General features: G+C 44.9%; 2 protein-coding genes across 2 annotated transcripts; one reads left to right on the forward strand and one right to left on the reverse strand.

Annotated features, from left to right (window-relative positions):
• Positions 1–747: 747 nt before the first annotated feature.
• Positions 748–14,342, forward strand: LOC308548389 (uncharacterized protein). The gene is made up of 3 exons (XM_081119818.1): positions 748–1,009; positions 2,023–2,149; positions 7,626–14,342. The coding sequence occupies exons 1-3, from the start codon at positions 977–979 to the stop codon at positions 10,451–10,453; spliced, it is 2,988 nt and encodes a 995-aa protein (XP_080975944.1). The 5' UTR covers positions 748–976; the 3' UTR covers positions 10,454–14,342.
• Positions 14,343–21,161: 6,819 nt separating this feature from the next.
• On the reverse strand, positions 21,162–26,140 carry LOC308548419 (uncharacterized protein). Its single transcript, XM_081119903.1, has 3 exons — positions 25,978–26,140; positions 25,208–25,334; positions 21,162–22,728 (listed from the first exon to the last, which is right to left on the reverse strand). Exons 1-3 carry the CDS (start codon positions 26,014–26,016, stop codon positions 21,791–21,793), a joined length of 1,104 nt encoding a protein of 367 aa, XP_080976029.1. The 5' UTR covers positions 26,017–26,140; the 3' UTR covers positions 21,162–21,790.

Here is a 26,140-nt window from a genome sequence, read left to right on the forward strand (position 1 = left end):
CATTTTTACTCAACAGATGTAACTCATTTTCTCGAATAATTTTCAACACTGGAAAAATACTTCCTACTAAAAAAAATTTTTTTGGTGTACACAGTGTTATAGACACATCTCCTACACTTAAAACAATCTGCGTTATTAATACACTTAATCACTTTTTAAGTTCAAGCATTTGGTAATGTCTTGCTTTTCAGTGTTCACCCATCTTCGTGACTTATTACCCGGGGTTGGTGGTTTGGAGCAAGACTTAAGAGGTGCACCGGTGCTGAGGGTGGGTGGTATTTGTTGAGACCCAGAGCCCGCCCAGGAGCCAAACAAAAGCGATCAGTGACCAGACTCCTCCGAACCTGTGCCCTGAAATTTGGGTTCAAATCCCAAATCCCTGGCAATCGCCATGACCGCAGGCCAAGGCCCGGCTCTCTGGGCCTCACTTTGCACCCGTTCTGGGCCTTGTTCACCTTCTACAGGCGTTGGCTCTGCCACCAGGCACCCGGTGGGCGCCCAGAGAGCGCCCTGGAACCTTCTGCCCCAGCGCCTTGTGAAACGGAAACGGCCGCCCTGGCCAGCGGGCTCCTCGGGCCGGGCAGCGGCCCGCGCGCCCAAAGGGGGCCAGTTCGATTCCGCTCAGGGCGAACGCGCTCCTGGTGGCCTCTAAAGCTCGCGGGACTACATTACCCAGAAGACTACGTGCTGAGTCCAACCAATGACAGGTCGGGATGAAAGCATTTCCGTCAGACTTCATCCACCTGGGGCGGGACTTCCGGCATCCTCCTCCTGGCGGCCATTCTGGCTGCTTGTTCTGTTTTGGGTTTGGATTGTATCCGCTTTAAGGTGACAAAACGGAGAAGTGGCCAAGGAAGCGTGGTCCCCGCCTCAAAGACTCGGGTCTGAGGCGCGCGACGCCGCCCGGGTGGCCCGGGACAGGGTCCCCCCGCCCAGGCCCCCCATCCCGGCGCCCGCGCGCTCCGCCCTCAGGCCGATGGCGGCGGCCGCGCCGAGGCGCCCGGCTGAGGTGAGTGCGCGCCCCCGCCCTCCCCGCCTTGCCCCCGGCCCCGGCCCTGCCGCCCGGTCCCGTCTAGGTGGGAGGCCGGTCATGGGGCGGTGCCGCCGGTTGGTCGGAAGGAGCAGAGCTCACGAGGTTCTTGCGCTGCGTCTGCTGGGCGCGGGCCGCAGACGAGGGAGGGCGGGGTCCCGGTCGCTGGGGAGAACCGCGGGTGAGGCGGATAAACGGGGTGCGGGGCCCAGGCTCTGGAGGCGGGGGCGTCGCTGAGATGCGCTGACAGGCGGAGCCCCGACTCCCTTGCTGCGGGCTCCGGGGTGCTTAGAGGGGGTTTCGAGCGTCAGCCTGTCTGGTGGCAAAGGTCAGGGGCACGGGGTCATTTTTGAGGGTCACTGCGCCTGGCACGGAGGCCGTCAGGACTGGGCTTTAGGGAAGGTCGAGTGGGGAGAGGACGTTGTGGCTGCGGAGGGGCGGCACCGAGGTGGAAGGGGGTCGTGGGCACCGGAGATTCACGCGCTCCCGGGAGGCTGATACTGAGCCGGGCCAGAGGTATAGAGGAGGCCTCCAGAGCAGCATCTCCCCAAGGGCGCAGCTGTGGGCGTGCAGCTGGGCAGTGACGGTGGGGGAGAGACAGTCTACAGAATGATGTGCGAATGGGGAGGAAGTTAGGGTCCCAGGGCCCTAGGGTTGGGGGCGGAAAGGTGACGCGAGAGCCTACCCTTGGCTGTGTCTTGTCACGGCCTGGAGACCCCAAGGGAATTAGTGACAGGATGGATGGGACCCTACAAGCCAGGACCAGAATTGGGTTACATCTCTGTGCCTTCCTGCCTGATGTTGCTGAGGGCTGGACATAATAAGTAAAGGGACCCTGAGGGTAGAGTGGGCATCAGTGGCACCTGGGTATGGAATTCCCGGAGGTGGGGAGCTTTGGGGGAGGGTGAGTGTGGGGTAGATGTGTGGGGAGATGGATTGTGGTGCTCAGAGACCAAATGCTCATGGTTTTTCCTCTGTCCCCATTATAACAGGCCAGTGTGACTTTTGGGGACGTTGCTGTGCACTTCTCCTGGGAGGAGTGGAGGCTGCTTGATGAGGCTCAGAGACGCCTGTACCTGCGTGTAATGCTGGAGAACTTTGCACTTATATCCTCTCTGGGTAAGACTCACAGCCTCACCAGTGACTTGGACTAGGCTCTACTTCCTCCACCCCGACTTCTCTCTCTGTCCTCAGGTGTGGACCACAGGCACTGCTTGCTTCCCCCGTTGTCTGGGTAGTTGCTGTATTGCTAGAGCTGGTTGGTTTGCACTGCTCTCTTCTCTCCCCTGCATTCCCATTACCGAATCCTTTTAGGAAGGGGTTCAAGGTCAGTTGTATTGCATTTAGTTTAATGGATTCACCATGCTTGCCCTCTCAGTGTCTGGGTGAATGTGTCCAGATCCATATCTCTTCTTATCCCAAGGTTGGATCCCTTCTTTTAACTCATTTCCTCCTGCCTACCTGTGCCAGGAGTTGCAGGTGTTGTCATGGTCGTTACTTGTATGAATCATGGGCTTTTTTTTAACACTCTCTTGCAGGGTGCGTAGTGTTTAGATCTCTTTTCCTTTTTTTTCCCCCAGCCTTGTTGAGATACAAGCTTCTATAAAAGTTTATGGTGTGTTGATTTTATATATGTATATGTGTATATATATATACACATATGGATATATAGTGAAATAATTGCCACAGTGAAGTTACTTAAACATCCATCAACATATAATAAAGTTGCCTGATTATTTTAAGGTAAACTCTCAATAAATTTCAAGTATAACATTATTAACTATAGTCATCACGGTCCTAATTACATTCTCAGAACCCACTCATCTTATAAAGGGAAGTTTGTACCTTATGACCAACAGGTTCCCACTTTCCACTGCACCCCGGGCCCTGGCATTCTACTCTTTTTCTATTATTTTGACCTTTTTTTTTTTTACATTCCAACCATAGTGTACAAAGGTTCCATTACGTTTACACCTGCACCAACACTTATGTCTGCTCTTTTGATGATAGTCATCGTATTAGGTGAGAGGTGATATCATTGTACTTCTGATTTGCATTTTCTGATGATTAGTGAGGAAGATTTGTGTGGGGGGGGGTTGGGAGGTCTACTGAAATCCTGAACATTTTTTATGTAACTCTTGGCCAATTTTAGATCTTTGATGAAATGTTTATTGACTGTTTCTGCCAATTTTTAAAAATGCCCCCCCCCCAATTGATTTGAAAAAGAGAGGAAAAGAGAGAGAAACGTCAGTTGGCTCCCTCCTGCACAACCCCCAATGGGGATCCAGCCCACAACCCAGGCATGTGCTCTGACTGGAAACCAAACTGGTGATCTCCTGGGCTGTGGGACGATGCTCAACCAACTGAGCCATATTGGCCAGTGCTTCCCATTTTTAAATTGGAATGTTCTTTTTTAATTGAGTTGTAAGAACACCTTATATATTTTATATATTTATCCCTTATGACACAGCCTATACTAATATTTCCTTACTTTTCATTTTGTTGATTGCTTTCTTGCTATGTAGATGCTTTTTAATTTGATGTAGCTGGGTCATTTATTTTTGCCTTTGTTGTCTGCCTTTGGTGTCATCCAAAAAATCATTGTCAGAACCAATGTCAAGGAACTTTTTTTCCCCCCAAGGAGTTTTACATTTTCATGTGTTATATTTAAGGTTTTGATGCATTTGGAATTAATTTTTGTGAGTGGTTTCAGGTAGGGCCCCAGTTTCTTTTCTTTCAGGTGTATATCCAGTTTTCTCAACACTATTTATTTTTCATTTATTGATCTTTAGAGACAGAGAGGGAAGGAAGAGAGAGAGAAACATCAGTTTATTGTTGAACTTATTTATGCACTCATTGGTTGATCCTTTTATGTGCCCTGACCAGCAATAGCACCAAAAACCTTGGCTTATCGGGATGATGCTCTAACCAGCTGAGCTTCCTGGCCAGGATCCAACACTGTTTATTGAAGAAACCTTTTCCCCCCATTATGTGTTCTTGGTGTCCTTGTCAAAGAGTACTTGACCATATATGTGGGTATATTTCTGGCCTATCTTCTGTTTCTTAGATGTGTGGTCTATGTGTCTATTTGCGTTAGTTTTGGTTACTTTGTTTTGTAGTATGATTTAATCATGAAGTGTAATGCCTCTAACTGTACCGTAGATCTTGTTTATCAAATTGCTGCCCTAGCTGGTTTGGCTCAGCCTTTAGAGCATCAGCCTGTGAATTGTAGGGTCCCAGGTATGATTCTGGCCAAGGGCACATACCTTGGTTGCAGGCTCTATCCCTGGCCCTGGTCAGGGTGCGTGTGGGAAGCAACCAATTGATGTGTCTCTTTCATATCGATGTTTCTGTCTCTGTCTCCCTTCTACTCTCTCTGAAAAGCAATGGAAAAAATATCCTTGGTTGAAGGTTAAAAAAATTGCTTTGACTGTTAGAGATTATTTGTGGTTTGAATTTTAGGACTTGTTTTCTATTTCTGGTAAAAATTCCGTTGGATTTTGGTAGAGAGTGCATGGAATGATTATGTTGGTTTGGTTAATAGAGATATTTTAACAATAATAATTCTTCCAATCCAAGAACACAGGCTGTCTTTTCATTAATTTGTATCTTCAGTTCATCAGTTGTCTTACAGTTTTCACAGTCTAGATGTTTCACCTTCTTAATTAAATTTATTCCTAAGTATTTTATTGTTTTTAGTGGTATTATAAGTGAAATTGATTTCTTAATTTCTTATTGAGATATTTTGTTAGTATATAGATGCAACTGACTTTTGTATGTGAATTTGGAATTCTGCAAATTTATTGGGCTTGTTTATTCCTGCTGGAGGTTTTTTTGTTTTGTTTTTGTGTGTGTGGAGTTTTTAGGATTTTCTTTATATAAGATAGTATCATCAATTGCAAACACAGGCAGTTTTACTTCTTTTCATTTGGATATCTTTCATTTCTCTTTCCTGCCTTATTATTTATGCTAGAACTTCCAGTACTATTTTGAAAAGCCATGGTGAGTGCGTGCATTCTTCACTTGTTCCTGATCTTGGAGAAAAAGTGTTTACCTTTTCACTGTTGAATATATAGGTAGCTGTGGCCTTGTCATATATGGCCTTTCTGATATTGAAGTACATACCTTCTACAGCTAATACTTAGTATGTTTTCATCATGAAAGTATTCTGTATTTTGTTAAATGCTTTTTCTGCATCTATTGATAAGACCATAAGATTTTTTTTAACCTTTATTCTGTTAATGTGGTATAGCACATTTATTGATTTATGATGAACCATCCTTTCATTCAAGGGATAAATGCCATGTGATCACAGTTTATAATTCTTTTCTCATGCTGTTGAATTTTTGTTAGTAATTTGCTTAGGGTTTTGTTGTTGTTGTTTTACATCTGTGTTCATCAGTGATGTTACATTGTAATAATCTTTTCTAGTGTCCTTGTCTGACTTTGGTGTCAGGTTAATGTTGGTCTCCTAAAATGAGTTTGGAAGTTTCTTTTTCTTCAAATGGGAGAGTTTAAAAAGCATTGACATTATTCATTCTTAAAATGTTAATAGACTTCACTAGTGAATCTATCTGGTCATGGCCCTTTTGTTTGTTGGGAAAGTTTTTTACTGATTTCATTTTCTTGTTACTGGTCTTTTCAGATTTTGTTTCTGCATGATTCAGTTTTGGTAGGTTGTATGTTTCTGGCAATTTATTTGTGTCTTCTGGGGTATCTGATTTCTTGGCCTATCTGATTTGATTATGGTCTTCTGAGATCGTACTAGTGAGGTTCTGAAAAGCACAGGAAGCCAGAATTCTGGTGCTTAGCTTCGTTGCTCAGCACCTGTGATCCTGGTGTTAAAACCTTTGCCTGTGTAGAACTCCTCTTACGTTTTAGGTACATTGCCCAGTGATACTTGTCCATGCAGAAATGGAGGGGACAGAGGAAGAAGAACCAATGTGCACTGAGGTGCTGTGCTTGATATTTTTAAAATTATTATTATTACTGATTTTTTTTTTTTTTTTTAAGGAGAGGGAGAGAGAAAAACATCAATGAGAGAGAAACATCACTAGGCCACCCCCTACTGGGGATCATCCCCACAGCCGAGGTATGTCTCCTGACCGGGATTAGAACCTGAAACTTCTTGGTACATGGAAGGATGCTCAGCCAACTAAGCCACACCAGTCAGGGCTGGAATATCTCTTAATCCATTCACTTTTAGCCTGTGTGTATCTTTCACGCTGAAGTTACTTTGTGGAAGATAACATATAGTTGGGTATTGTTTTTTTATTTCATTCAGCCAATGTCTCTGGCAGGTCTGCCATGGTGTTGGCTGTTGGTTTCTTCAGTGTGGAAGCTGCTAGTATCCTCTGTGGAGCAGGCAGCTGGGATCCATTCCTATAGTTACTCATTCTCCTCTGCTGTGCAAACTGAGGTTCCTCAGCAGGAGCTGTTGATGATCTCTGTGGCAAAGGCTTCTGGGGTCCTCCGCAGAGCAGGACATTGGGAAGGCTGTGGCATCGCCCATGGCTCCTGCTCTTATTTCTTTTCCTTCTCCAGGTGTCTTCACTAAGCTGATGTCCCCAGCAATCCTCTTTGTGTGGTTATTCTTGATTTTATGCTCCACAGTGTTGCTATAGTATCCTAATTGTACTCTTGAGCCCTCCAAGACCCAATTTTGTTTGTAGATAACTATCTTAATATTTTGTTTTTGCTAATGAAGCTGGTTTCTTCCACCATTATGCTGACATTACTCACCTAGAAGTGTTTTCTGGATCTATTGTGTGCTGAGTTACTCTGGGACAGACCTGGCCATTCACTTGTCCTGTTTTTTCCTTGTATCATCCATGTTCTGTGTAGTTGCCCTGCTAGGACTTTCAGAGGAGAGTCCTTTCTGCATGTATCACAGGATGGATATCTCCCCAGCCATGGCAATGTAGGCTCCCAGGGCATGTGGTCCTGGTGGATGGCAGCTGTGGAAATTGTACTGTCAGACATTGTTCAGATCAAACCAGGATCCTGTCTTTACTCAACCGGAGCTTTTGTGTCATTGCTATTAGCCAAACCCATTTCTACTCTTCCTCTTCTAGCTTTGACACTGCCAACTTCTCAGTTCTGCTACTCATCATATCTGCTGTGGTTTCTAGCCCAGGAATATTTCCCCCTTCCTTGACTCCACATCTCACTTGTTCTCTCACTGCTCTTTCTACAATATTTTTCAACATTGGCCCTCACATGTGATGTGAGATGTTCACAAATTTCTATGTTGACCTTGGGTAGCAGCTAATATACTGCAGTTGGATAGTAATGGTGTTAAATGCATACTTCTACCCAGCCTCACATGAGCAGCAGCCAAGGGTATGCAGGCAGGAATCCATTCGCAGAGGAAGTGCATTGTATGCTATGCCTCTCTTCGTTGTGTCATACCCTGTCCATACGTATCCTTCCTCTGGTGAGGTTTTCACCATTTTCTAACCTTAGAAGCCTAGTAATACAAAGTAGGCAGTCCTGCAACTGAATTTTCTTGTTTTGAGAAGCATTTCGTATATATGATGTTTTTCTCCCCTCCCTTTAGTCAACATGGACTTCACCAGCATTTCTTTGCCTTCAGGTTGCTGCTGTGGAGCAGACAATGTGGAAGCCCACCTTGAACAGAGCATTTATGTTGGAGTGTCACAGGCAAAGAATCTCAAGGCAGCTTCGTCTTCACAGAAGAGACACCCATGTGAGAGTTGTGGCTCAGTTTTGAGAAACATTTTCCAGTTAGTTAAGCAACAGGGAACACAACACAGCCAGAAACTGCTGAGGTGTGGGGCATGTGCAAAACGATTTTATTTCAATGTGAACTGTCACCAGCACCAAGAGGTGCATATGAGAGCAAAATCCTTCAGAAGTAATGTGGACAAGGCCTCATTTGTGAAGAGCTCCAGAATCCATGTGTCACAGAAGACCTTTACCTTTGGGCAGGTTGAGGAGGACTTCCTGGCCAGCTTGGGACATCAGAAGCAACAGGACACTCATAAAGTAAAGGAGCCAAACAAAGGCACTCAGTGGGAAGCAACTTTACATAGCAGAAAATGTCTTTACATTTCAGGAGAATGTAAGAAAGCCTTTAAGTCCCAACATATACTTGTTCAGGACCAAGATGCCCATGCTGGAAGACAGTGTTTTGTGTGCAGTGAATGTGGAAAAACATTCAGATACAAATCCTCATTTGTTAAGCACTGCAGAATTCACACTGGAAAAACTTTTCATGTGTGTGGCGAAAATGAAAAATCCTTTAGTGGAAGCTCATCTGTCAGTCAGCATCGAAAAATTAATACAGGAGCAAAGCAGTACAAATGCAGCAAATGTGGAAAATCCTTAAGCCAAAAATCTGTTCTCATTAATCCCCGGGAACGGCACAATGGAGAAAACAGTTACGTGTGCAGTGAATGTACACAATCTTTTAGTCATAGCTCAGTGTTCATTCATTATCAGAGAGTTCAAACTGGGGAAAAACCTTATAAGTGTAATGACTGTGACAAATCTTTTACCTCTGTTGCTGCCCTCAGTTATCATCAGAGCTCTCACACAGGAGAAAGACCTTACGGGTGCAGTGATTGTGGGAAATCTTTTATCTCTAGGTCTGACCTCCGTTATCACCAGAGAGTTCACTCTGGAGAAAGGCCTCATGAGTGCAGTGAATGTGGGAAATCTTTTATCACTCGTACAGCTCTTCGTTATCATCAGAGAGTTCACACTGGAGAAAGGCCTTATGAATGTAGTGAATGTGGGAAGACCTTTACCCGAAGAAATAACCTCCTTATACATCTTAGAGTTCACTCAGGGTACAGGCCTTATGAGTGCAATGAATGTGGGAAATCTTTCACCTTTAGTTCTAGCCTCCGTTATCATCATAGAGTTCACACTGGAGAAAGGCCTTATGACTGCAGTGAGTGTAGGAAATCCTTTAACAATAGGTGGACACTTGTTCGACACCAGAGAATTCACACTGGGGAAAAGCCTTATGTGTGCAGTAATTGTGGGAAATCTTTTACTTGTAGTTCCACACTTCAGTATCATGAACGAGGCCACCTTGGAGAAAGGCCTTATGAGTGCAGTGAATGTGGGAGATCTTTTACTACTAGCTCTGCCCTCCGTTATCATCAGAGTGTTCACACAGGAGAAAGACCTTATGAGTGCAGTGAATGTGGGAAATCTTTTATCTCTAGATCTGACTTCCAGTATCATCAGAAAACTCACTCAGGAGAAAGGCCTTATGAGTGTAGTGAATGTGGGAAATCATTTATTCGAAGAAATAACCTCATTTTACATCAGAGAGTTCATACAGGAGAAAGACCTTATGTGTGTAGTGAATGTGGGAAATCTTTTAACAATAAGTCGACACTCATTCAACACCGGAGAGTTCACACAGGAGAAAAACCTTATGTGTGCAGTGAATGTGGAAAATCTTTTACCTCTAGCTCCACCCTCTGTTATCATCTCAGAACTCATGCAGGAAAAAGGCCTTATGAATGCAATGAATGTGGGAAATCCTTTACATCTAGTTCCACCCTAAATTACCATCAGAGAGTTCACACAGGAGAAAGGCCTTATAAATGCACTCAATGTGGGAAGTCTTTTACCTTTAGCTCAAGCCTCCGTTACCATCACAGAGTGCATACTGGAGAAAGGCCATACGAGTGCAGTGAATGTGGAAAATCTTTTAAGGATAGATCACAATTCACTAAACACCAGAGAGGTCACACTGGAGAGAGGCCTTATGAGTGTAATGAATGTGGGAAATCCTTTAGCCATAAGTCTTCCCTCTCAATACATCAGAGAATTCATAATAGAGAAAGGTCCTACAAGTGTAGTGAGTGTGGTAAATCTTTTACCTCTACCTCTGGCCTTGGTTATCATCGGAGACTTCACAGGGGAGAAAGGCCATATCAGTGCATTGAATGTGGGAAATCATTTACCAGTAGCTCGATACTTGTTCGACACCAGAGAGTTCACACTGGAGAAAGGCCTTATGAGTGCAGTGAATGTGGGAAATCTTTTGCCAGTAGTGACACTCTCTCTTATCATCAGAGAGTTCACACAGGAAAAAAGCCTTACAAATGCAATCAGTGTGGAAAATCTTTTGCCTCTGGTTCCACCCTCCGTTATCATCAAAGAGTTCACACAGGAGAAAGGCCTTATGAATGCAGTGAATGTGGGAAATCTTTTATCTGTAGTTCTAAACTTCGTTATCATCAGCGAGTTCACACTGGTGAAAGGCCTTACGAATGCAGTGAATGTGGCAAGTTGTTTAGGGATAGTTCCCAATTTAGTCAGCACCGGAGAGGTCATACTGGAGAAAGGCCTTTTGAGTGCAGTGAATGTGGGAAATTTTTTATGCGAAAATCTACCCTCTCTCAACATCAGAGAGTTCACACTAGAGAAAGGCCTTAGAAGTGCTGGAAATGTGCAATTTTCTGTTCAGTGTAACAACCTTGGAGGAAATTCTTTGAGGAGCCATCTATCTGAACTGAAACTTACACATCTGAGTATGTACAGTGGGGTGATTCCCCATAAGTTTCATTAATGTGAGAAGGGTGTATAGATATGTTAACTCATTTGCCCAGGGCTCTTCCTAGGTTTATGTGGTTGCCAGTTTCTGTGGCTAAAGTTCTTTCCCCGTTCCCAACTGGGAAGTCTGTAGACTTATTGTGATAGTGAATGCCCTAATGTGCTCAGGCAAGCTGACCCTCTGGTCTCACACATATTGAGCTCTTAGGGGTCCTTTTATGAATAATTTGGACATGGACCTGGGTCCATGTGTTGGCACAGAGAATGTCATGACTTCTTAAAGCTTGCAGAGAAATGACTACATGTTCCAGGGATGTGTTGGTCTCCCATGATACTTGTGATGAAATTTACCAGCTTCCAGTTCATGAACTTGGGAAGTGCCTGCTGCACATTGCTTTGCCTTGTAAAATAGTGGAGGCCTTAGTCTTTTAATTCCCCTTTAACCTTGGTGATTTCTTTTTACTGTATGGGGTAGTTTATAAACTGATTCAAGTGCTACAAGCATGAAGAGGTAAACAACTTTTTAGGGGGTATGATGACAGAAAATAACTTGCCAGTTTTGACCAAATTTACATGGTTGTCCACAGCTGCCCAGGAAGGACTGAACTGCTTTTTGGTCCTCATTTGGTTGCTGTGTGTTTTAGGAGTCTTAGAGACCCTGAGGAGGGGGCAGGTATGAGATCCTCATATGTAGCATGGATTTTCCTTCACCTAAAGCAGATATCGCAGATGATACCAGCACTGTTGAGAAGATAGGTTCCTCATGTCTACAAAGAGTCATATGCCCTGATGTCCACAATTCACTGGGCTAGCGTTAGTTGCTGACTGTATCTCGGGAAACCATAGTTGGTACAGAAACACTGGCCTAGTAGGGATTGGAGGAGACTGCAGCCAGTTAGATGTAATGTCCCTCTTCTAAATGTGCATCCAGAAATATTTCTGTGACAGTGACTGCATGATTACTGTGTACAGATTTTAGGACCCCCCCCCCAGGCATGTTTTTCTTGTATAGCTAACGTCACTGTCAGATAAAATAGTCAAAAGGTTTTGTAGGTTCCCTTAGCTTCTCAGCAATGTCCACCTCAAAGCCATTACTGCACAACAGGGAAGAAGAAAAGGGAGAACTGTATTCTAGGGATGTGGCTCTTGACACAGGCAGCATTCCTGTTTACTCAGGTGGAAAAGTTCATTAGTAACCGTATTTGCTGCCATTGAGGCAATACTGACCCCTAGAGGGCATGGGGAGAGAGAGATTGGGACATATATATATTTTTTAATCGAACCATTTTATCAAACTTCACTACCAACTTACATGTCCTACCTGCATATATGTTTTTATTGACTCCATAGAGGAAGGGAGAGATATCAATGGTATCATAGCCATAATAGCATCTGTCACTCATGTTTGTTGCCTCGTGTTCTTTTAAATAATGCCTTTCCTGGGCCTCACAACCACCACTGATTTCTTCAGATCAGTTTGCATTCTATAGACTTATAGGATTGGAATTTAAAAGTTTATTATTTTCTTCCCTCCATTCTCTTATGCATAAGTTTTTGAGATACATCAGTGATGCTTATACGAATAGTTAAATCTTTAATTTCTGAGTAGTAGTTTCTTCTCTGAATATACACCACTATCCAGTGATCTCTGGGGTAATTGGGCTATTTTCAGTTTCTAGGCTGTTACAAATAATACTGCTCTGAACATTTCCATTACAATTCTTGATGTGGAGAGGTGTTTTTTTTCGCCTTTGTTACAGCTCAAAGTGAAATGCTAAAATGACCTCAGACTAGGTGAGTGTTTAAATTTTAAGAAGCTGCCAAATTCTGGTTCAAAATGATTGTTCCTGTTTGCATTCCCACCACCAGTTTATAGGAGTTCCAGTTCCTCCACATCCCTGCCAGTACTTCATATGTTCAGTCTTTAATATTATTTCTTTCAGTTCATGTGTAGTGCTATCAGTGTGGTTTTAGCTGCATTTCCCCAGTAATTTGTGACTTTCAGGATTTTCTCATGTTTATTTGCCACCTGTATATCTTTTTTGTTGTTAATCTTCACCTGAGGATATTTTTCTGTTGATTTTTTAGAAAGAGTGGGAGGGAGGGAGACGTGGATTGGTTGCCTCTTGTACATGCCCCATCAAGGTCTGGGGATCGAACCTGCAACCCAGGTAGGTGCCCTTTACCAGGAACTGAACCCACGACCCTTTGGTGTGAAGGCTGACACTCTTAACCACTGAGCTACACTGGCCAGGGCCCACCTGTGTATCTTTAGTACATTTCACTTCATACCGTTTGCCTATTTTATAAGTTCCAACTATTTCCTTCTTATTTACAAATAAGATCCTGAGACAACAAACAGGTTAGAGTTTTACTTGTTATATATCATCAGCATCCTTTTTCTGTATGTGCATTGTTTCTAAATTCCCTTATTTTCCTCAAATTTTTTGTGTCAATATCATGTCCACCAGCACCATAGATGTTTAGGTTTTAGTCTATGTATTGACGGTCTTCATCACTCAAGTTAGGCTTTGTCGTGTGCCTGTTCCCGAACTGTAAGTTCTCCCACTGCGAACATGACATGCTCAGCGAAGGGGGTGAAAAATCCCGCTGGTGTCCCATTGTGTTAGGTGGAAAGCTAAACTCTGTACAGGAGACTTTGCAAGGCCAAACACAAGAGATGGGGTGCCAGCTGGTTGGAGGTTGCAGAGCCTCCACAGACGAGACAATACAGGCATGCCAGAGTGGAAGGAGTTGCTTGTACGTGTTGGGGTGTCTTGGAGACGCCAAATGGCCTCGTCTAAGTACCAGAGCAGACACGCTGTTTCTGAGTTGTTTCCTCTCACCCCACCCATACTTACTTTTAAATGAGTTTCACCTTCCAAACAGTCCGGGTGATTTTAATCCCTTTCTGTAATCGTTGGTCTCCAACAGGTGTTTACCTTCTGTGCATATTACAACCAATTGGGGATGCCTTTCCAGACACCCTGACCCCAGGGAGACACACCGGGCACTGGGGTCACTGCTTATCTCCCCATTTAGGGGCAGCCTCTGAGAAGAGGGCCAAGGAGCAACTGGGTGTGTGGTCCTTTAGGTACCCCATGAGGGGTGGGGCTCACAACAGGATCTCCCTGCTTTTACATCCGTGAGGGCACCTGGTGTGTCCTTTGCCTCTGTGGATGCAGGTACTTCAAGTCATAGTGCCACATGTGATCTGAGGCCACAACTTGCAGGGCACAGCAAGGAATGGGGCAAACAAGGTGGAGTGCAGGATGAGAGTTGCTGGAGACCACAGTGAGGAGCCACAAACCTACTGTGCCTGTGAGGAGGGCATAGGCAAAATGGGGCAAATAGGGACACAAAAACAGTTGCACTCCCACAGAAGTGATTTAGAAAACCTGCCTGGCTGAATTCCCACTTGTGCCTGTGAAGTATTATTTCTCACCCCTCATTTCTAAGGCAATACGCAGCCCAGGTCTCTTAGGGATGTGCAAAAGCCAGGCTCCAACTCCTCAGTGGTTCAGTTTTCCAAAATACATTGTTAAGGGAAAAAGTGTCAGTTCAGATTGATAAAGTGTCACCTCATTGTACTAAGGAAGACTATAGGCACATATTTGGACACCCACACACAGCAGTCTGTGCCTGTGTAAAAGCCATTTAAATGGACCCTGTCCTTCATGTTGCCTTTCTCCAGGAGGTAGATGATTAGAGATGCTTTTTACTCTTGATATTTATAAAAGCATAATAATCATTAATAAACAATAGAAATGTGGACATGCTATACCTTAATTTTTTTAAATTAAGATAATGTACCCTGTGAAATTTGAACTTCAGTTGTGAAGTTCCTCAGCTGTAGAGGAGATTCAAGTTAGTCACGTTGTTTCAGCTGACCCACCCACAGCATCCAAAATGAGATGCAGTTCCTTTTACTGTGCATCTCCACCACCTGAAGGTGCCTCAAAACACTGATTCTTGAGACTGCAGGTTTGGTTTGGGGCTGAGGAGTAGCATTTCTAATGAGTCCCTAGGTGGTGCTGATGGACAGGGTTGGTGCAGAGGTGAAACTGTAGAAGTTGACTAGGGAACAATAGGCTGCTTCCCTCCAGTTCCACTTCATGGGACTGTCGATGTGCATACACAGACCAGTGCAGCTAAGGTTCCTAGTGGACACCCTCTGTCTGCACTGCCGAGGAGTTCTCTGTGGGCTCCAGACACTGAAGCCACCTGCTCACCTGCTGCTTTGGTTTGGAACTGCAATTAAAGCGGCCATTAGACAGGTGGCTCCATGAGCAAACAAATGTTTAATTGTAAATTCTTGTAAATGCCTCCATAGTAAGAAATTGAAACCTAAGAGCAACCTGTTACAACCAACCAACTAGGCTCTCCCAAATGAGGCAACTCCTTAAGTTTTGGCCAATTTTCTTGTTTTACTTCCCTTCTGCTCGAGAAAAAGCCTTTCCCCTAGTCTGGTTAGGTGCTGCCTGACTGCAACTGATACTTGCTCAAACAAGCTCTTCAAAATTTTAAGTTACCTCAGTTTATCTTTAAACAACAGATTTTCCACCCTTTGCTAAAAGTATGTGTATAAATATATATATTCACAGGGCTCATCCTTGCCAAAGGAGCTCTTAATAAGGAGGCCTTCCTTATCTTTTATAATACTATTACATCTCCCTATTAATGAGCTGGGTGCTGAAAGTTTGATCTCTGCCATCAGGTGTGTGATGGTGACTGTTGGGGAAATACAAAGTCTTTCCCAGCCCAGAAATCCTCTCTACAAGGGTAGTAGACACAGAAACAGTCCTGTTATTAAGTGATCATTAAGGCAGAGTTTGGTGTGCATCACAGGCAACCCAATAAATTCCAAAGACAGACAAACCTAACCCTCCGTATAGCTGAGCAGGAAGACCCATTACATGCACAGATACAAAATAACTAGTCCTCAAGTGAGAGGACTTGACAGCACCATTTGTCACAGCTCATCCTAATTCAACTGGAGGTCAAACTCGCAATTCTGGTGAATCGGGTGACGCTGCAACCAACTGAATTACCCTGCCAGGGGCCAAGTTGTCCTATTTTAAAAACTGATATGAAATCCATTTACTTTTCCCACCCGCTTCATGATGGGTCACACCATCAACCCTCATCTCAGTGTCTTGTAGATGGAACCAACCAGGGTGTCTGTACAGAACCCTGGGTGTGGGATTCTATGAGGCCAATCCCTGGGGGCAGGACTCTTGTCCACTGCAGCTGCGGAGACAGGACCACTGTCCCAGTGGGTCTGGAAGGCAGAGCTTCAAGCCAAAGAAGATTATTCATGAGCCGTGTCATCTCATGAAGTTTGCTTTGCTAGATTTTGAACTTGCTTTGGGCACCTCTTTCCCTTTATTTCTTATTTCCAGTTTTTGGAATGAAAATACCCATCCCATGTGTAGGGGAGCTCAGAGGTGGGATTTGTCTCTAGCAGTAAAGGTGTCTGGGAACTGTTGGGCTCTCTGTTTAACCTCCTGTGACTGGTTAACTCTGTAGCCTCATGTTTGGCTGACTACCCAGAAAGCTGGAATGTTGCCCAAAGAGAAATGCCAGGCCCCACGAAGGAGGTGAATGAATGCATAGAGTGTGGGTAACTGATGTTACCTGTTAACTTACAAATACATTGTTCTTTCTGGTGGTCTACATGACTACCCACCCTATGCTTTTACTATTAACCCCTGTAAAAAAGAAGTCCTGTCTTGGGAGGGTGTGGACTTGTTCCCAGCTGGCCCCCCCCCTGGGAGCAGTTGCTTTCCCCGTGTATGTAAGTTTCTCCTATTAAAGCCCATGTGAATTTGAATAAGACTACATGTCGGTTCTTCGGAATCAATCCTGAACTTAGACTTTTCTGGCTTTCCTTCAACATTTGGCACTGTAAGTAGGATTCTGAAGAACCCACGAAAGTCAGGGGCAAGATGGGGGGGAGGGAATGGGGTCCACTGTGGGAAGTTCCAGGATGGCCAAGTACTCATGCTTTGGGTCAGTTGGCACAGGCATTGGAGGCTTAAGGACCAATGCCTGAGTATGGAGACACCCTGAAAACACCTGCCAGGGTGGTAGAGTTATGGAAGTGGCTGGAGATAAGAAAGACGGGAAGCCCACAGTGGCCATGTAGCTGGGTCCTCCTTCGTGCATGGAGGTTCTACTTGGAAGAGGCACTAGCACTAGCCGCTAGCAGTCCTCATCGTTTGGAGGAGGACCTCCGAGCAGAAAGGGAACCCCACCTGGCACAGGTGGCTGCTACTGAAGGACTCTCGCAACATCTGTGGGGTAGTAATTAGAAGGTAGGAACCTTAGCCTGCAGGGCAGTGGATCTGAAAAGAAAGCGAGTGCCACACTGCGGGGACGGGCGGACAAGGTCAGGGCAAATTGGGACCCAAGACTTGGGAACCCACAGAGGATTCATCTTTTTTTTCCTGGAGGAAGGGGGGGGGGGACATGACAGAGATACTGGACTTACAAACACTACCGATACTAATAACCAGGATTAAGACCAAACAGCCGCCCTGCTCAGTGTGGTTCAGTGGTTGGAACATCGGTTTGGGTACCTAAGTGTCATGAGTTCAATTCCTGGTCAAGGGCACAAACCTGGGTTTCAGGTTGGATCCCACATCGTTGGGGATTGCTGAAGGCAACTGGTTAATGTTTTTCTTGCTCTCTCTCCCCCACTTCCACTCTCTCTAAAAATCAATGGAAAATATCCTCAGGTGAGAACTACGTACCACAAAAGTGGTCACATCTGAGTGATGAGGGTGGGGGGAGGCTGTGGGAGGAAAGGGATTGTTTAGCAGCTTTGGCAATGTTCTGGGTTTAAAAAGAAAAGATTAAGACAAAACAGCCAAGGAAACTGCAGGCAGGACTCAAAATTTAATAAATCTAGGAGCTTTTCCCATAGCAACATAAATTTATATTAAGTGAATCATAGTAACATGAATTTTGAGGGAACAAGCAAGAAACATCTGTTACGGGACAGACAGGACACATACGTGCACATGACGGGACAGACACGTTTCTCATCGGCTGCCCGTGGCCAATCTGCCTATACTACGGTGACTCACAGGACTGTCAGTGCCAGGCAGGCTGGGAGAATACACACTGCGAAAGGGTTAACACTGTGTCGAAACTATGGCAACCCCGTGATTAGACGAGATTTGATGGGAAGATTCCTCCAGATGTTGATGACATTGCCTCTGATGGTTGAGGATGATGTTGTCAACTTCTTTGTCCACACAGACGATAACTCCAATTCTACCTTTGCACACACATCCACGACCAACAATCCTCGCAAAAACTGAATTTCAGAGGAAGAGTAAGGAAGTTACAGTACACAGAAGTGACCTCAAGAGTCAATGATACGGATGTTGTATATGTCCCAAATCCAAGATGAGGATTAGAACAGCGATCAAAGCAAAATAATTGCAACACTGGTGACACACATGCACTGATAGTTATTAAAACTTAAGTGGTGTGACATCCTACAAATGGCAACTACAAAGAAAAGAGAAGTTGATGCAGTGTCAATCTTTCTAAGAGAAATGGTTTGTGGCAATGTGTTAGCAGTAATGAAAAAAGCCAATCTGAAGCATCATTACAGTTTAAAACATGCTCAACTCAATGAATTGGGAGCCCAAATGTGTTAGGGTAAAATCAATGCTCTTCAGCTGAGTTTGGAATCACAACAAGCAGCTTTCACTGGGCCTTGTTGTGACAGAGACGTTATTCAGATGAGTTATGTAGTGAGTGAGTTAATCGCAAAGAAGCTGAGGCCTCATGCAGAGGGAGACTTTGTGAAAGTGCACGGTGGCCGCTGCGGAGTTGTTACCACCAGACAAAGTAAAATCATTTCAGTGTTAGTTTGTCTGAGAACCATCTCAGGTTGGAATATTGACTTAGCACAAGATGTTGAAAAAACACTGAAGGATTCTGCAGGAGATTTCCAATATTTCTCTCTGGCTTGTCACGAGACAATGGACATAGCAAATACTGCCCAACCGGCCATTTTTGTTCATGGGGTAACTGCAGAGTTTGACACACAAGAGGAACTGTTAGGTAAACTTCGCGAAACTGTATGGCTCATGAATAATCTTCTTTGACTTTTAGCTCTGCCTTTCGGACCCACTGGGACAGTGATCCAGTCTCTGCAGCCGCCGTGGACAAGACTCCTGCCCCTAGAAATTGGTCTGGTGTAAATTTCACACCCAGAGCTTAGTACAGAGGCTCTGGTTGTTTCTATCCACAAGACATTGAGGTGAGTTGTTGCTGGTGTGGTCCACTGTTGTGGTAAAAAAAGGAAATGGATTTTCTATCAGTTTTAAAATAGGGCAGCCCACATTTTCTGACAGTGATGGTGAGAAAAAGGTAAGAGGGATGACACCAAGATTCCCTGTGTTAGCATCTAAAAGAAAGGAGGCTCTGTCAGTGAAATGGGTGGTCAATAGTGGGAGTACTTTTTTTTTTTTAAATATATCTTTATTGATTTCAGAGAGAGGAAGGAACAGGGAGAGATAGAAACATCGATGAGAGAGAAACATTGATTGGCTGCCTCTTGCATGCCCCCTGCTGGGGATCGAGCCCACAACCTGGGCCTGTGCTCTCATCTGGAACCAAACCGCAATCTCCTGGGTCATAGGTCAATGCTTAACTGCTGAGCCACACCTGGCCAGGCCGGGCTGTACTTTTTATTTTCTTTCTTTTCTCTTTCTCTTTCTTCTTTTTTTCTTTCTTTCTTTCTTTTTTTCTTTCTTTCTTCTTTCTTCCTTCCTTTCTTTCTTTCTTTCTTTCTTTCTTTCTTTCTTTCTTTCTTTCTTTCTTCTCTTTTTCTTTCTTTTTCTTTCTTTCTCTTTCTTTCTCTTTCTTTCTTTCTCTTTCTTTCTTTCTCTTTCTTCTTTCTTTCTTCTTTCTTTCTTTCTTTCTTTCTTTCTTTCTTTCTTTCTTTCTTTCTTTCTTTCTTTCATTTAAAATATATCTTTATTGATTTCAGAGAGGAAAGGAGAGGGAGAGATAGAAACATCAATGATGAGAGTCATTGATCGGCATGTGCCCTGACCGGGAATTGAATCCTGATTGCCTGGATCCTAGGTCGATGCTCAACGGCTGAGCCACGCCCTGCCGGGCAGGGCTGTACTTTTTAATGGGGTTATCAGTAGTTGTCTATTTGGTCATGTTCAGTGTATGAGATATTTCAGAGAACAAAGGTGGATGATTACTTAGTACAGAGATGGACACACAGGTGTGGAACTATAAGAAGGGCTTCTGGATGAAAGGTGGTTGACAACGAGTGAAACGGAGCTTTTAGTAACATTGGTTTATTTTGAATACATTCATGAAATGAGTCTTTCTGCTTAGTTATACAGAGGAGTGAGATTTGTCTGTCTTTGGAATTTCTTAGGGGATTGCCTATGATGCACATCAAGCTGAGGTTTAAAGATTATTTAATAACAAAACTGTTTCTGTCACTACTACCCTTGTAGAGAGGATTTCTGGGCTGGGAAAAGATTGTATTTCCCCAACAGCCACCATCACACATGTGATGTTAGAGACCAAACCTCTAGCACCCAGCTCATCAGTAGAAATGGGATGTAACAATATTGCATGGAGAGGTAATGAAGGCCGCCTTACTGAGAGCACCATTAACAAGCAGGAGCCATGTGGTATTTTTTTTGGAAGGAGGTGGTACTCTGTCCTGTTTAAACAGGAACGTTAAAATTTTGAAGAGTTTGAGAAAACAATTAGAGACAGGCAGCACCTAACCAGGCTAGGGGAAAGGATTTCTTTTAGCAGAAAGTAAAGCAAGAAAATTATTTAACTGGCTATAGTTTAAGGAGTTGCCTCATTTGGGAGAATCTGGTTGGTTGTGATGGGTTGCTCTTAGGTTTCAATTTCTTACCACTGAGGCATTCACAAGAATTTTCTTGGGTTAGGTTTTCCAGTTTGCACATGTAGGCTGCATGGCATTGGAGCTACCTCAGTCTAATTGCTTCCTTGTTTAATTACAGTTCCAAGGCAAAGAAGCACGTGGCTTCAGTGTCTGGAGCCCTCCCAATGCTCCTTGGCAGTGGAGGTCCTAGGAATTGAGCTCTTTTGTCACTAAGAACCTTGGTTCACTGCAGACACTCAGAGGGTATCCCCTAGAAACCTTAGCTGCACTGCTCTGAGTGTGCACATCAACAGCCCCATGGACTGGAACAGGAGGCTGCCGTTCCCTTGTTAACTTCTCAAGGTTTCACCTGTTCAGACCCTGTCCATCAGCACCACCTAGAGACTTATTAGAAATGCTATGTCTCAGCTCTAAACCCAAACCTATGAAGTCACTTTGGGGGTCAGACCCAACAATCAGTGCTTTGAGGCACCTTCAGGTGGTGTAGATGCAGAGAAAAAGGAGTTGCATCTCTTGCTGTGGTTCCCGTGGTCAGGGTACCTGAGATCATGTGACTAACATGAGTCTCTTCTACAGCTGCAGGATTTCACAGCTGAGGCTACAAAGGTTCAGCAGGGCATGTTAATTATATATATATTTATATTTATATTTATATATTTATATAAAATGGCCAAATATCTACTTTTTATTAATGAATTGTAAGCCATTTATAAACATCAAAGGTGAAAAGTCTTTAATCATTGTAAGTCCTGAAGAAAAACAATGTTTGAAGACAGTGTACATTTATTTATATAGTTTTATTTTTAAAATATCTTTTATTTCAGAGAGAGTAAGGAAGGGAGAAACAACAATGAGAGTCATTGATCGGCTGCCCCCTGCATGCCCACCACCAGGGATCAAGCCCACAACCTGGGAATGTGCCCTGACCAAGAATCGAACCTCGATCTCCTGGATCATAGGTCAATGCTCAACTGCTGAGCCATTCAGGCCAGGTGACAGTGTCCATTTAAATTGCATTTTCCACATGCATAGGTTGCAACTTAAACCTAGGAAGACCCATGGGCAAGTCAGGAAGTATAACATATTACACATGCTTCCCATATAAATGAAACTATGGGGATCTCCCCACTATGCATATTCAGGTATATGACTTTCAATACAAACAGATGGTTCCTCAAAACAGTTTCCTCCAGGGTTGTTACTTGGAAAAGTTGCCCATTCCCAGCACATTTAAGGCCTTTCTCTAGTGTGAACTCTCTGATGGTAACAAAGTAGAACAACAGTTAAGAGATTTCCCACATTTACTGCACTCAAGGCATTTCTCCAGTGTGAACTCTCTGGTGTCGAACCATTTTCGACTTCCTGCTAAAAGATTTCCCACACTCATTACACTGATAAAGCCTTTCTCCTGTGTGTACTATCTGATGATTATTGAGGTTGAATCGACATGAAAATGATTTCCCACATTCACTGCACTGATAAGGCCTTTCTCCTGTGTGAACTCTCTGGTGTTGAACCATTTTTGACTTTCTGCTAAAAGATTTCCCACACTCACTACACTGATAATGTCTTTTTCCTGTGTGAACTATCTGATGGTTACTGAGGTTGGAACGACATGAAAACGATTTCCCACATTCACTGCACTGGTAAGGCCTTTCTCCTGTGTGAATTCTCTGGTGGATAATAAGATAATCTCTTTGGGTAAAAGATTTCCCACATTCATTGCACTGATAAGGCCTTTCTCCGGTGTGAACTCTCTGGTGTCGAACCATTCTCGACTTCCTGCTAAAAGATTTCCCACATTCACTGCATTGGTAAGGTCTTTCTCCTGTGTGAATTCTCTGGTGTATAGTAAGATTATTTCTTCCGGTAATGGATTTCCCACATTCACTGCACTGATAAAGGCTTTCTCCTGTGTGAATTCTCTGGTGTGTAGTAAGATTATTTCTTCCAGTAAAAGATTTCCCACATTCACTGCAGTGATAAGGGCTTTCTTCAGCATGAATTCTCTGGTGTAAAATAAGATAATTTCTTCGGGTAAAAGATCTCCCACATTCACTGCATGGATAAGGTCTTTCTCCTGTGTGTACTCTCAGATGACTACTGAGTTGGGAACCACTTGAAAACGATTTCCCACACTCACTGCACTGATAAGGCCTTTCTCCTGTGTGAATTCTCTTGTGTATGGTAAGATAATTTCTTCGGGTATAGGATTTCCCACATTCGTTGCATGGATAAGGTCCTTCTCCTGTGGAATAATAATAGCACACTTTAATACTCATCTTTCTGGTATGGGTAGATCATCCAGATAGAAATCAATAAGGAAATATTTGATTTGAACAACACTTTATACCAAATAAATTTAACAAATATACATAGAACATTCTGTGCAGCTAAAGCAGAATATACATCTCAAGCAACAGAGAACATTCTCTAAAAAAAGAGATCATAAATTTCATTGTAAGTCTTAACAAATTTAGTAGGCCTGAAATCATACCAAGAATCTTATCTGACCACAAGGGTTTGAAACTAGAAAACAGTAAAAGAATAAAAGCTGAGAAGTTCAGAAATATGTGGACATTAAACAATACATTAATGAACAATCAGTGGGTTAAAGTAAAAGAAAAAATAAAACTACCGTGACAAACAACATTAGAAACAAAACATGTCAAAACTTTAAAAATGCAACAGCACCCTGGCGGGCGTAGCTCAGTGGTGGAGCACTGACATATGATCCAGGAGATCAAGGTTTGATTCCCAATCAGGGCACATGTCTCAGTTGTGGCCTGATCCCTAGTAGGTGTCCTGCAGGAGGCAGCCGATCAATGACAATCTCTCATCATTGATGTTTCTCTCTTTCCCCCTCTTCCTTTCTCTTTCTGAAATCAATATACATACACATACAATCACACACATATATTTCTTTTTTAAAAAAAAGGAAAGTAGAACTACCATATAAGCCAGCAAGCCTACTTCTTGGCATATATCAAAGAAAATGTAATCAGAATTTGGAACACATATCTACACTCTCATGTTTGCTGCACCATTCTTTTTTTTAACTCTCACCTGGGGATATTTTTTCCATTGCTTTTCAGAGAGAGTGGAAGGGAGGAGGGAGAGAGAGTGGAAGGGAGGAGAGAGAGGGAGAGGGAGAGGGAGAGGGAGAGAGAGGGGGAGAGAGAGAGATGTGAGAGAGACACATCAATTGGTTGCCTCCTGCATGTGTGGAGCCTGCAACTGAGGTATGTGCCCTTGGCTGGAATTGAAGCCGTGACCCTTCAGTCTATGGGCTGACACTTTAACCACTGAACAGACCAGCTAGGGCCACTGCACCATTCTTACACTTAATACACAAGATATGGAAACAACCTAAGTGTCCATCCATGGATAACTGGATTAAAAAAAGGGATGGTATACACACACTCTGAAAATATTATTTAGTCATAAAAAAGTAAAAAATTCCCACACTAAAATAAATAAAATAAAAATAACAAAGAAAAAAAAAATGAAGAAAATCCTGCCACATGTGACAATTGCATGAACCTGGAGGGCATTATGCTAAATGAAATAAGCCAGTCACAGAAAGATAAATACTGTATGATATCACTTAGATGTGGGATCTAAACTAAATTATACTTGAACTCACAGAAACGGAGTAGAAATTCAGAGCCAGGGAAACAAGGAAATGGGGAGTTATCGGTCAAAAGGTACAAACCTTCAGTTTGGAGATGAATGTTATGAGGATCTACTGTAAACCACAGTAATTACAGTTAATAATACTGTAATATACACTTAAAAGTTATTGGGAGAGTAATTTCTTAAGTGCTATTATTTTCTTAAAAAGTGATTATATCAGGTGATGGAAGTCTTCATTAACTTGATTATGGCAATTATTTCACCATATACACATATAACAAATCATCACATCCTACACTTTAGGTATATACCATTTTGTCCTGGCCGCTTGGTTGGGTGCTGTCCCATGCAAGGAAAGGTTGCAGGTTTGATTCCTTTCGGGGTTGAGGGCTCCATCCCCAGTAGAGAGTGTATAGGAGGCAGCTGATCGATGTTTCACTCTCATGTTTCTCTCTCTCCCTTCCTCTCTCTCTAAAACTCAATAAAATAGCCTTTAAAAATGGTAAATAATAAATACCATTTGACAGATCTGCAACACTGGGATAAAAAGAAAAGGAAAAAGACCTAAAAAAACTTTATAAACCCTGCACCAGGGTCTTGAAAAACAGCCCAACCCTGGCTGGTGTGGCTCAGTGGTGTGAGTGTCCACCAGAGCACTGGAGGGACTCGTGTTCAAGTCCCCGTAAGGGGCATGTACCTGGGGTTTGGGTTTGCTCCCTGCCCAGTGCGGGAGGCAACCAGTCAATGTGTCTCTCACACATCAATGTTTCTCTCTCCGCCCCCTTCCCTCGCTCCCTTCCACTCTCTCTGAAAAGAAATGGAGAAAATATCCTAATGTGAGGATTAAAAAAAACAAAACCCGATGGTCATAGTGACCATGACAGTATCTGTATTCCTGGCACACCCAGGCCCTAGGAAATGTCAGCCAAAGAGGTACCATGGACCTGGACACACGGACCTGGCCAGACAGGGCAGGCCTGGGGAAGGCACAGGCTCCTGCCATCCTCTCCGACAAGAGCGCAGTGCAGCAGGTGTCCGCACACAGGACGGGGCCGCGCCTCGTGCAGTCGCCCGTCAGGCGGGGGTCTTACCCAGAGAGGCCGTCAGGGCGAAGTTCTCCAGCATCACGTCGTGGTACAGGCGCCTCTGGGCCTCGTCCAGGAGCCTCCACTCCTCCGCGGAGAAGTACACGGCCACGTCGGGGAAGGTCACGCGGCCCTGCGGGCGGGGCGGGCAGCGTCCGCGTCGTCCCCCGGAGCCTCGGGTCCCTCACCGCGCGTCCTCCAGCGCTCCCGCCCCAGGGCTCCCACCTCGGAGGGGACGCGGGCCCCGGGCGCTGGCGGCTGCCCGCCCCTCCCGGCTCCACGGCCGCGCTCGGCCCTCAGCTGCAGGCCCTGCGGACACCGCGGCGCCACCCCGGCGGCCGCCGCGCCTGCGGGGCCTCCTCCCGCAAAGCTGCGCCCCCGAGTCTCAGACGGTGCCCGCTGGACGCAGCCCGAGGCGGGCTCCTGCTCCGCCTGCTCCCCACCCGGGGCCTCGGGCCGCCAGCTCGCGCCGCCGCCGCCCGCGCGCAGCCCGCACCCGCTGCCTCCCTGAGCCCGTCCCCGCAGCGCCAGGGGGGCGGCACCCGCACCCAAGGGGCCCCGGATGCGCCGCCATCGGGCGCGGCCCAGGTCGAACGGCGCCCCGGCCGGGAAAGGCCCCGACGGCGGCTCCGCGGTCCTGCCTCCTGCCCTCACCTTCGCCTCCCCACCGGGCGCCACCCCGGGAACTTCAGACACCGACAGGCCCGTCCACGCCAAGCGGGCCCTGCTGCCCCCGCCGCTGCCGCCTCCCGTCCGCACCCGGGGACGCGCCTCACCTCGGGCGCCTCAGGGGGGCGTCTCCGCGCGGCTGCCATCGGTTCCGGGCGGCGGCTCCTTCGCACCTTCGTGGTGCCGTCCCCTCCGCCCCAAGGACCCGGCTGACCTGAGGCAACGTCCGCGAGGAGGGCGACCGAAGTCCCGCCTCAGCTTTGAAACCTC

Source organism: Miniopterus schreibersii (genome assembly GCF_964146895.1).
Source record: "Miniopterus schreibersii genome assembly, chromosome: 18".
Lineage (NCBI taxonomy): Eukaryota > Metazoa > Chordata > Mammalia > Chiroptera > Miniopteridae > Miniopterus > Miniopterus schreibersii.